The sequence below is a fragment of the Carcharodon carcharias genome, chromosome 22 (assembly GCF_017639515.1).
Source record: "Carcharodon carcharias isolate sCarCar2 chromosome 22, sCarCar2.pri, whole genome shotgun sequence".
Taxonomy (NCBI): Eukaryota; Metazoa; Chordata; class Chondrichthyes; order Lamniformes; family Lamnidae; genus Carcharodon; species Carcharodon carcharias.
In genome coordinates, this window is record NC_054488.1 from 20,970,139 (window position 1) to 20,982,372 (window position 12,234).

At 44.0% G+C, this 12,234-nt stretch overlaps 1 protein-coding gene across 1 annotated transcript in view; it reads right to left on the minus strand.

Moving 5' to 3' along the window:
- Positions 1-8,889, minus strand: part of LOC121293648 (melanin-concentrating hormone receptor 1-like) — a 45,656-nt gene extending 36,767 nt beyond the window's left edge. The window contains exons 1-3 of the mRNA XM_041216815.1: positions 8,705-8,889; positions 6,787-6,810; positions 4,023-4,135 (exon numbers count right to left, since the gene is read on the minus strand). Of these exons, the coding sequence (XP_041072749.1) occupies positions 4,023-4,135; positions 6,787-6,810; positions 8,705-8,889 (322 nt within the window). The remainder of the gene's footprint in view (positions 1-4,022; positions 4,136-6,786; positions 6,811-8,704) is intronic.
- Between the last annotated feature and the right edge of the window lie 3,345 nt (positions 8,890-12,234).

Sequence of the window (12,234 nt, forward strand, 5' to 3'; positions counted from 1 at the left end):
CACTTCAAACCTATTTGACAATTGCAAAGTCTAAGGCTCCTCCAATACTGTCTGCTCCGTTCCTTTACCTGCCTCGCTCTTGGTCACATCCTCCTGTCCCTCACTGCTAACCAAAACAAATGACCCTATTCTAAGAGGTGTGACCATCTTCTGGAACAAAGTGTCCAGGTATTCCTCCCCCTCCCTTATGTTGCGCAGTGTCTGCAGTTCAGGTTCCAGATCAACAATCCTCATCTAACTACTTACACTTCCTGCAGATATGTTTGTCCTGGATCGCCTTGGTGCCCAAAAGCTCCCACGTTCCACAGCTGCAACATAACATCTTCTTGCCATTGATACTTATGTTATTTAGTTCATTTAATTTAATTACTTTCTTAATTAACGTAGAGAAATTCCTATGGGAGCTACAATTTACTGTGCTTACTAAATGCAAGTACCACTGACAAATAAAAGTTATACATTTCTTATCTACACATGCATGCGTTTTAGGTCATTACTTTAATTATTTTATTTTAATTTTAAAGTTTTAGTTCTATATTATTTATAGATCTACCTTAACTCCTTTGTCCTAAACAGGCTATTAACACATTGACCCTAACACTAAGAATTTACTGGCCTTACTATCAGCTTACAATACAGTGCCAATGTCATTTTAGACTCTAGGAACAGATAAACATTAACCACTTACTATTTTCTCACCAAAAACTCACCAAACAACTAGCTTCTTTACCAACCAATCAAATTGCTTCTTTGTGTGAGTTATTATTTGTTTTCTCGCGCAGCTTTCAATCTCCTGACTGCCTCTCCTGTCGCGTTGTTTTCAATCTCCCGACTGCCTCACGTTTTGCGCTGTTTTCAATCTCCCGACTGATTCTCCTCTCGCACTGTTTTCAATCTCCCCACTGCCTCTCCTCTCGCACTGTTTTCAATCTCCCCACTGCCTCTCCTCTCGCACTGTTTTCAATCTCCCCACTGCCTCTCCTCTCGCACTGTTTTCAATCTCCCCACTGCCTCTCCTCTCTCACTGTTTTCAATCTCCCCACTGCCTCTCCTCTCGCACTGTTTTCAATCTCCTGACAGCCTCTCCTCTCCCGCTGTTTTCAATCTCCCCATTGCCTCCTCTCGTGCTGTTTTCAATCTCCCGACTGCCTCTCCTCTCGCACTGTTTTCAATCTCCCCACTGTCTCTCCTCTTGTCCTGTTTTCAATCTCCCCACTGCCTCTCCTCTCGCACTGTTTTCAATCTCCCGACTGCCTCTCCTCTCGCACTGTTTTCAATCTCCCGACTGAGTCTCCTCTCGTGCTGTTTTCAATCTCCCGACAGCCTCTCCTCTTGCGCTGTTTTCAATCTCCCGACTGATTCTCCTTTCCCGCTGTTTTCAATCTCCTGACTGACTCTCCTCTCGCGCGGTTTTCAATCTCCCGACTGCCTCTCCTCTCACTCTGTTTTCAGTCTCTTGACTACCTCTGCACTTGCGCTGCTTTCAATCACTCGACTGCCTCTCCTCTCGTGCTGTTTTCAATCTCCCCACTGCCTCTCCTCTCACTCTGTTTTCAATCTCCCGACTGTCTCTCCTCTCCCGCTGTTTTCAATCTCCCGACTGTCTCTCCTCTCCCGCTGTTTTCAATCTCACGACTGGCTCGCCTCTCACTCTGTTTTCAGTCTCTTGACTACCTCAACACTTGTGCGGCTTTCAATCACTCGTCTGACTCTCCTCTCGCGCTGTTTTCAATCTCCCGACTGCCTCTCCTCTTGCACTGTTTTCAATCTCACAACTGCCTCTCCTCTTGCACTGTTTTCAATCTCACAACTGCCTCTCCTCTTGCGCTGTTTTCAATCTCCCCACTGCCTTTCCCCTCACTCTGTTTCCAGTCTCTTGACTACCTCCACACTTGCGCTGCTTTCAATCACTCGACTGCCTCTCCTCTCGCGCTGTTTCCAGTCTCTTGACTACCTCAACACTTGCGCGGCTTTCAATCTACCGACTGCCTCTCCTCTCGCACTGTTTTCAATCTCCCGACTGATTCTCCTCTCCCGCTGTTTTCAATCTCCCGACTGCCTCTCCTCCTACGCTGTTTCCAACCTCCGGACTGTCTCTCCTCTCGCACTGTTTTCAATCTCCATCTGTCTCTCCTCTCGCACTGTTTCCAATCTCCCGACTGTGTCTCCTCTTGTGCTGATTCCTCTCTCCCGACTGTCTCTCCTCTCACGATGTTTTCAATCTCCCAACTGCCTCTCCTGTCACTCTGTTTTCAATCTCCGGACTGCCTCTCCTCTCGCGCTGTTTTCAATCTCTGAGGCCTCATTTTCTGGACTTGTCTGTCCCCTAGGCTCTCCAGTAGGAACCTGTAGGTATGTTTCTTCAACCCTCTCAGGCTCAACGGATCCCACGGGTACTTCCAAACCAAGGGGAGTTCCTTTGTCATGTGGCATAGTCTCAAACGGGAAAGCTTGGTGTAACCCATCTTGTAGATGTGTTTTGCTTGATGTGATCTACGTGTCTCCTAATTATCTGACCTTCAGCAAATATGTGATAGGAAAGAGGCCCTACCACTGCACAAATGTCACCTAATAGCCATTTTTGCCTATCTCTATAGTTCTTTGAATAAACTGTGGCTCCAACAGTGATGGTTCTTTTATAACTATGGTAATTGTGTCCATTTTTCTGGGCCTCGTGGCTTCTCTCTACCCTTCCTCCTAAATTCTGCTTTACAGGTCTCAAACATGTCCGGACACATTGCTTCATTAATAACTCTGTGGGGGCAATATCAATGGCCGTGTGTGGTGTAATCCTACAGCTGAATAGGAAGTGTGATAATTTAGTTGCAATAGAATCTCCATCCAGTTTTTTCATTCCAGATTTGAAGGTCTGGACTGCCCTCTCGGCTAAACCATTGGATGCAGGGTGGTATTGCGAGGTCTTAACATGTGTTATGCCATTGAAACTTGCAAATCTTTGGAATTCCCCGCTGGTGAATGCCGTTCCATTATCAGACACCATCATTTCTGGTAACCCATGTATCGCAAAACTCTGACAATCTGTCTGTGGTAACAGCAGATGTGGGTGATCTTAATTTGCAAGCATCCAACCACTTCAAGTGAGCACCTAGGATCAGGAGGGACATTGAGCCCATAAAGGGCCCCACATAGTCAACGTGGAAGTGGAACCATGGCCTTCCAGGCCATTCCCAGGTACGCAGTGGAGCTGAAGGGGGCAATTTCTGTGCCTGTTAGCATTGTATGCAGCTCTTGACTAAGTTTTCGATTTCTATATCCAGCCCTAGCTACTAAGTAGCTGTGCGCCAACATTTTCATTCTAGCACTGCTGGGGTGAGCACTTTGCAATTCAGTCAATAATGGTTTTCTTCCTCTTGGAGGCGCAATAACTTTCACTCCCCACAGCAAAATGTCATCCTGGCAGTGGAGATCCTATCTCCTCTTAAAATAGGGCTTCATTTCATCAGACTTTGGCTCATTGGACCATCCCTGTAAGACTTGTTCCCTTACATGAGACCAAACTGTATCGTGGTCTGTCCACTCTCTTATTTGTTTGGCATGTACTGGTGACGAATCTAGAATGTTTAATAGCAAGACAAGTTCTTGGGGAATTGGGACGTTCATGTTTCTGTCTTTTAAAGGTAATCGGCTCAGTGCATCAGCATTTGCAATCTGGTTACCCGGACGGTGGATAAAAGTGTTCTCGTAAGCAGATAGAATCAGTGCAGAGGAAATTGGGGGTATTGCTATATCTTCCCCAAACAAGCCTAGCAATGGCTTGTGATCGGATACGATGATTGGAGTGGTGACCATGGATGTATTGGTGGAATTTCTTAACGCCAAATACAATGGAGAAGCCTTTTTTCCCTATTTGTGAGTATCGTCATTCTGCCACACTGAGTGTTCTTGAGATGTAGCCAATGGGCTGTTTGGAGCCATCGACATCCGGTGGGAAAGTACTGCCTCTACTCTGTAAAGAGATGCGTCGCATGTTAAAATCAAATCTTCTTTGTGTCGAAATGTACCAACAGAGTCGATGAATGTAGTAACTGCTTTACTGCTGTAAAAGCCTATTGTTGTAGGGCTTGCCAATTCCACCTGTGGTGTTTCTTGAGCAAACCGCATAATAGAATCAGTACTGTTGACAAATTTGAGAGAAGACAGCCATAATAGTTAATGATCCCCAAGAAAGGCTTGAGTTCTGTGGCGTTTTTCGGTGCTGCTGCCTCATGAATAGCTCTCACCTTTTCTTCTACTGGGTGAAGGCCCTGCGAGTCGACCCTATGGCCCAGGTAGACCATTTCTTTTCCTTGGAAGATACATTTTTTTCAAATGCATTCCTGCTTGTGAGAAACGCTTCAACACCTCTTCCAGATTAGCCAGGTGTTCTTCAGCAATTAGTCCTGTTACTAGGACATCATCGAGATAAACCACAACATCGGGCAGCTATTGAAATAAAATTTTCACAGTCCATTGGAAAATGGCACATGTCGATGAGACACCGAAAGGTAACCGGGTATATTGGTATAAACCCCTGTGCATGTTGATAGGCACTAAGTCCCGAGACTTCAGGAGAGAGAGGTTAAAACAGTGAGACTTCAAGAGGGAGAAGTTAAAACAGAGACTTTGGGAGAGAGAGGTTAAAACAGCGAGACTTTGGGAGAGAGGAGTTAAAACAGCGAGACTTCGGGAGAGAGATGTTAAAACAGACTTAGGGACAGAGAGGTTAAAACAGCAAGACCTTGGGAGAGAGAGATTAAAATAGCGAGACTTCAGGACAGAGAGATTCAAACAGCAAGACTTCGTCAGAGAGTGGTTAATGGAGTATTGGGACTGTTTCTGGGGGAAGTGTGTCCTGTACAAGTTGGACGGGTTACATCTGAAAAGGAACAGGACCAATATCCTTATGGGGAGGTTTGCCAATGCTGTTGGGGTGGATTTAAACTAAATTGGCAGGGGGGGTGGGATCCTGAAAAGTGGTTCAGAGGGGAGAGAAGTTGAGATGGAATTAGAAGTTAAACACTAGTAACTGAGTCTGGAAGGCAGAGGAAACATAGGCTAGATAAGAAAGAAGTGAGTTTAGCAAGGCTAAATGGAATATATTTTAATGCAAGGAGCCTGAGGAATAAGACAGATGAGCTGAGGGCACAGATAGGCACGTGGGAGTATGATATCAGCTATGACCGAGACTTAGCTAAAAGAAGGGCAGAATTGGCAGCTCAACATTCCTGGTTATAGGGTATTCAGACAAGATAGAGACAAGGAAAGAAGGGGGGGGGGGGTCACAATATTGATCAATTTTAGCAGTGAGGAGGCATGAAATTTTGGAAGGATCATCAAATGAGGCCATATGGGTAGAAGTAAAAAACACAAAGAGGGCAAACACGCTGTTGGGTGTGTATTATAGACCCCCAAACAGTCAGGGAGAGATAGAGGATCAAATATGTAATCAAATTTCAGAGAAGTGTGAGAATAATAAGGCAATAATAGTAGAGGATTTTAACTACCCAAATATTAATTGGGCTAGTTTTAGTGTGCAAGGTGGGGAGGGAGGAAAATTTTTGAGTTGCATCCAGGAGAACCTTTTTAGCCAGTACGTAGAAAGCCTATCAAGGGAGGTGGCAGTTCTGCGCCATGAAGCTATTAATGTATATAATGTTATTGGAAATTATTTTTCTAAATATAGGCTTAGTCTATGGGTGTGTCTGTGTCTGTTTCAATTGGATTAAAGCCAGCTAGTCTGGGTGCTTTGATGTGTGATATTTTGAGATGTAAACACAAAGGTAAAGGACATTTGCATTTTGTTGAATAGAGCATTCAATGACTGGGGGTGAAATCTTGCATCTAGCTAGGAGAGACCAAGCAATATGTTTATATTATTAATAAAATTGGTACTATGAAAAGGGTTTTATTGTTAGGAGAGGTGGAGTTCAAAGGGCCTGATGATACAATGAGAATTTGCATTTGAAGAGGAGTGCTGGGTATAACAGAAAGCAGTTTTGTGTGTGCAGATTCAGAGGCAATGTAAGATCAAGGCAGCTATAAGCCTGCAACTGTCTGCAAAGGAACCAAAGTGAAAGGAAGCTCTTTTTGAATTTAAAAGGTGAAAATACTTTGCTTGGTGTCTGCTTAAAATCTATGGGTTGTTGTTGCCTTAGTGGAGATGAGTTTGGGAATTTGTTAAAAAGTTTTGACAGTAGTAATTTTGTAGCCTTGTATATAAGTTTAATTTGTGTAAATTAATAAATGTCTCATGTAGTTTGATATAAAAACCTTTCAAGAATTAATGGTCTTATTCCTAAATTCAGAGCTGCATCTCAAACACACCAATTTAAAATATAGGTTATGTCAGTTGTTTAAATTTTCCCACTGGGGTTTTAAATAACAGCCTTTACCAAATGCTGTGTCATAACAATCTAGTATTCGAAAATGAGCCCAGACAGGTGGAAGGCGTGTCAGTAGGGGAGCATTTCGGAGATAGCGACCATAACTCAGTTAGATTTAGGATAGCTATGGAAAAGGATAAGGTTGAGCCGGGAGTAAAGGTTTTAAACTGGGGAAAAGCTAATTTTACTGAGGTGAGATACAATTTGGCCCAGTGGACTGGGAGCAGCTACTTGCAGATAAAACTCTTAGAGCAGCGGAAGGCATTCAAGGAGGAAATAGCAAGAGTACATATGTTCCCTTAAAGACAAAGGGGGGCTGGGGGGGGACCAAGTCCAGAGAACCCTGGATGTCAAGGGATATAAAGTTTAGGATTAAGAAAAAAGAGAAGCTTGTGGCAGATACCGAGGGCTCAATACGGCAGAGTCCCTAGAAGAGAATAAAAAGAGCAGGGGGGAACTTAAAAAGGAAATTAGGAAAGGTAAGAGAGTGCATGAGAAAGCATAAATCTGCAGGCCCAGCTGAGATGTATCCCAGGCTGTTGCGGGAGGCAAGTGAAGAGATATCAGGGGCCCTGGCAGTAGTTTTTAAATCCTCTCTGGCCACACGTGAGGTGCCAGAGGACTGGAGGACTGCTAATGTTGTCCCATTTTTCAAAAAGGGAGGAAGGGGTAGACCAGGAAATTACAGGCCAGTCAGTCTAACCTTGGTGGTGGGGAAGTTACTAGAAAGAATTCTGAGGAACAGAATATATCTGCACTTGGAGAGACACAGATTAATCAGAGATAGCCAGCATGGATTTGTTAAGGGAAGGTTGTAATTGACAAATTTGATCGAATTTTTGAGGAGGTAACAAGAAGTGCTGATGAAAATAATGCATTTGATGTGGTCTATATGGACTTTAGCAAGGCTTTTGATAAGGTTCCTCATAGCAGACTGGTCAAGGAAGCAAGAACTCATGGGATCCAAAGCAAAGTGACATGTTGGATCCAAAATTGGCTGAGAGGCAGGAAGCAGAGGGTGATGGTAGAGGGAGGTTTCTGTGACTGGAAGTCTGTTTCCAGTGGGGTTATGCAGGGCTTGGTGCTAGGGCCCTTGCTGTTTGTGGTGTACATAAATGATTTGGACTTAAATGTAGATGGTATTATCAAGGAGTTTGTGGATGACATGATAATTAGTACAGTGGTAAATAGTGAGGAGGATCACCATAAACTGCAGGAGGATATCAATGGACTGGTCAGGTGGGCAGAGCAGTGGCACATGGAATTCAGCCTGGAAAAGTGTGAGGTAATGCACTTGGGGAGGGCTAACAAGGCAAGGGATTACACTATAGATGATAGGACCCTGGAAAGTACTGAAGATCATAGGGACCTTGGTGTGCATATCCACAGATCCCTGAAGTAGCCAGGCAAGTAGATAAGGTGGTTAAGAAGGCAAATGGGATACTTGTCTTTATTAGCTGAGGCATAGAATACAAGAGCAGGGAGGTTATGCTGGAACTGTATAAAACACTGCTTAGGCCATAACTGGAGTAGTGCATGCAGCGCTGGTCATCACATTATAGGAAGGATGTGATTGCATTGGTGAGGGTGCAGAGGAGATTTACCAGGATGCTGCCTGGGCTGGAGGATCTGAGCTATGAGGAAAGATTGGATAGGCTGGGGTTATTTTCCTTGGAGCAGTGAAAGTTGAAAGGAGACCTGACAGAGGTGTATAAGATTATGAGGGGCATAGATAAGGTGGATAGGAAGGCACTTTTTCCATTAGCAGAGGGGCCAATAACTAGGGGGCATAGATTTAAGGTTGGAGATAGAAGGCTGAGAGGGGAGTTGAGGAGAAAATTTTTCACCCAGAGGGTGGTAGGAGTCTGGAACTTACTGCCTGAAAGGGTGGTTGAGTCAGAAACTCTTGTAACATTTAAGAAGTATTTAGATATTCACTTGCGCTGCCATAGCCTCCAGGACTACGGGCCAAGCACTGGAAAATGGGATTAGTGTAGTCAGATCTTTGTTGACTGGCATGGACATGATGGGCTGAGTGGCCTCCTTCTGTGCTGTAAATGTCTATGAGTCTTTGACCATGAGGCCTTTTCTAATTCGCCTTGCTGGTAAGTGTGGCTCATGTCGAGTTTCCTATATGTGGTCCCCCTGCCAGATTGGAGTGCAATTAATCAATTTTTGGTATAGGATGCCTGTCAAGTCTGGCCACTTTGTCAACAATCAACTTGTAATCCCCACATATTCGTACACTCCGGTCAGGATTTAGTACTGGAACTATTGGTGCTGCCCATTCAGAAAATTGTACAGGTTGTAAGACTCCCAACCTTTCCAGCCTGTCCAGTTCCATATCCACCTTTTCTCGCAATGCATAGGGGACAGGCCTCGCCTTCAAATATCTGGGGGTTGCCTCAGGATCCACATGGATTTCAGTTTGCAGCCCCTGAATCTTTCCAAGCTCCTCCCTGAAAACAGAGGCATGTTTCTTTAATAGTTCTTGCAAATCTTTCATCTTGAGTTGAAAAATCTCAGTCAACTCCAACTTTATTTCCTTAAGCCAGTTCCAACCAAGTAGACTTGGACCTTCCGTTGCTACCACTATTAGGGGTAGATTAAGAGATTGATTTCCATACTGTACTGGAACCTTGCATATACCTCTTACTCGTTGTCTTCACCGGTATACGTCTTTAATTTAGCATCTGAAGTTTCTAGATTTAATGGGTGGTCTGCTCCATTTAGATATTTGAATGTATGTTCATTTATAACTGTCGTGGATGCCCCTGTATCCACCTCAATTCGGAAGAGTTTGGATGTCCTTGTATCCACCTCCATTCGGAAGGGTTTGGATGTCCCTGTATCCACCTCCATTCGGAAGGGTTTGGATGTCCCTGTATCCACCTCCATTCGGAAGGGTTTGGATGTCCCTGTATCCACCTCCATTCGGAAGGGTTTGGATGTCCCTGTATTCACCTCCATTCGGAAGGGTTTGGATGTCCCTGTATCTACCTCCATTCGGAAGGGTTTGGATGTCCCTGTATCCACCTCCATTCGGAAGGGTTTGGATGTCCCTGTATCCACCTCCATTTGGAAGGGTTTGGATGTCCCTGTATCCACCTCCATTCGGAAGGTTTTGGATGTCCCTGTATCCACCTCCATTTGGAAGGGTTTGGATGTCCCTGTATCCACCTCCATTCGGAAGGGTTTGGATGTCCCTGTATCCACCTCCATTCGGAAGGGTTTCTCGTTGACTTTCATTGTCACATAAATTGGCTCTGTTTTACCCATTATTAAGTTGTTTGGTGAGTAAATATCTGACTCTGTTTCTTCTGGTTCTTCTATTATGTTGATTTCATGATTTCTACCTTTCTGCTTAAAGTTTTGTCTTAATCTGTCTTTACAATGTTGCATAATGTGTCCATTACAATGGCAGAAGAAACTTTCAATTCTTTTAAATTATCATTCGTTTGCAGGCCGTGTGGTTCCATTTCTGTCATTATTATGGTAAGTTTTCTCCGTTAAACCATTGCTTTTTGCTGGTCTGATAATGGTAGCTGCTTCCCATCTTTCTGCGGAGACCTGCGCTTTCGTGCCATTTCTAACCGGTGCTTCCCTCCCGATGTGAAGGACAGCACCATTTTGTGCTCCCTTGATTGCTTCTGCATCTGACTGCACTCTCCATTGCGAGTGCCTTGCTGAAGTCTAAATTCATTGCTGACAACAACCGTTTTTGAACGACGTCTTCATTAATCCCACATACTAATCAGTCTCTTAACATGCTGTTAATCAGGCTCCCGAGCTCACGGTGCTCTGTCAATTGCTTTAACGTTGCTACATAGCAAGCAACTGTCTCTCCAGGGGTGCAAAGCCTCGAATTAAACTTAAAACACTGAGTTGTTACCGAGGATTGCGGCTGAAAGTAGCTTTTCACAAGATTCACCAACTCACCAAAGCTCTTGGAATCTGGGGGTGTTGGGTGCCAAAAAGGAGAACGCAAGGCATTCAATATACTGTGACCAGTCATCGGTGGTCTGATCAAATGGTTTGCCAAACTGTGGCATACTGGAGGGGGATTACTCTGACAACTATGATGAAGGCGGTACTAACAATCGCCTGCAAGGTACGGCTGATTAGCTTCTGTTTAATTCCTGCGGCTTTCCTTGGTGTCGTTGACTGGTCGTGTTTTGCCTCGTCACCAGTTGTTATGTTCCTTCTATCAGGTCACTTGTTCAGTGAACACAGTTGCACTATCTACTGATAAGTGAGTTGGTAATCAAGATGATGTAGGCGAAGAGACCATTGCAAAATGAAGCACATGCAGTTTATTCACATAAGTAACTGAGCACTAACATGTGTGCTTCTCAAATCAAAACCCATTCTAAAAACTACTGATTAACAATGTAGCCCATACTACACAGCAATTGGGTAATACAATCACATGGTCATTCTACTTACATTCTTTTAAAGGTGTATTGAACCTCAAGATTATCACACCTACCAGATGGGTTTTTACACCAATCAATGGTAGTTTCATGGTCACCATTACTGAGACTAGCTCTACATTCCAAATTCCACCAGCTGCTGTGGTGGGATTTGAACCCATATCCCCGGAGATTTAGCCCGGGCCTCTGGATTTCTAGTCCAGTGACACACTGCGCCACCATCATTCTGCTCCGAGCGCAGGTTAACAGTGTTGGGCAGAAGTCTGATTGCTAACAAGCAGTTTACAGAAAAGGTTCAAATAAAATAACTTGTTTTGATGCCCACAAATTGCACTTTGGATCAGGAATCTACTGTCCGGTAATTAAAGTTCTTCAGTTTCAGTGCCTTTATTAGTTATTTATTTGGTAAACCCCTCTCATTCCTGATCAGCAGCTGGGTAGCATTCTGAAATTAAGCCAGTCTGTTTGTAGCCCTGGTGTCACATTTCATTCCAAGATCAACTTCCGACCCCAAATTTGTGGCATCTCTAAGATCACCTATTACCACCTCCGTAACATCATGTGAATTTACCCTTATCTCAGCTCACCTGCTGCTGAAACCCTCATCCATGCCCTCATTACCTCTAGACTCAACTATTTCAATGAACTCCTGGCTGGTCTCCCACACTCTACCCATGATAAATTTGAGGTCATCCAAAGCTCAGCTGCCCAAGTCTTAATCGGCAGCAAATTCCATTCCCCTGTGCTTATTGACCTTCATTGGCTCCTGGTTAAGCCACATCTTGATTTTAAAATTCCCATCCTTGTCTCCCTCCATGGCCTTGCCCCTCCTGATCTCTGTAACCTCTTCCAACCCCTCATCCCTCTGAGATATTTGCGCTCCTCTAATTCTGGTCTCTTGTGTATTCCCAATCATAATCACTCCACCATTGGTGGTTCTGCCTTCAGTTGCCTAGGCTCCAAGCTCTGGAATTCCCCCCCTACACCTCTACACCTTTATCTCTTGCTTTCCTATTTTAAGACATTTCTTAAAAGCTAGTTCTTTGACCAAGCTTTTGGTCATTTGATTCAATATCTCCTTATGTAGCTCAGTGTTGTATTTTGTTTATAATGCTCCTGTGCAGTGCCTTGGGATGTTTCATTACATTAAAGGCACTATATAATAATGTTATAGATTTTGTTGTACAGGAGGTAACACTGAATATTGGCTGCAATGAGGCCCTGACTAATGGGCTAAGCTTCCAACATTTTGTTTGGAGGAGGGTCAAGAGATGCCATTTCAATTTTCTCATCACACAAAATATGCTTTAAGGTGAGCTAGTCAGTTGACTTGTAGCAGAGTTACAGTTTCTTCTCAATTTCAAATGGTAATGTTCACACGCTGTTAGACTTTAACTAAATCTGGCTCGGTACTCATT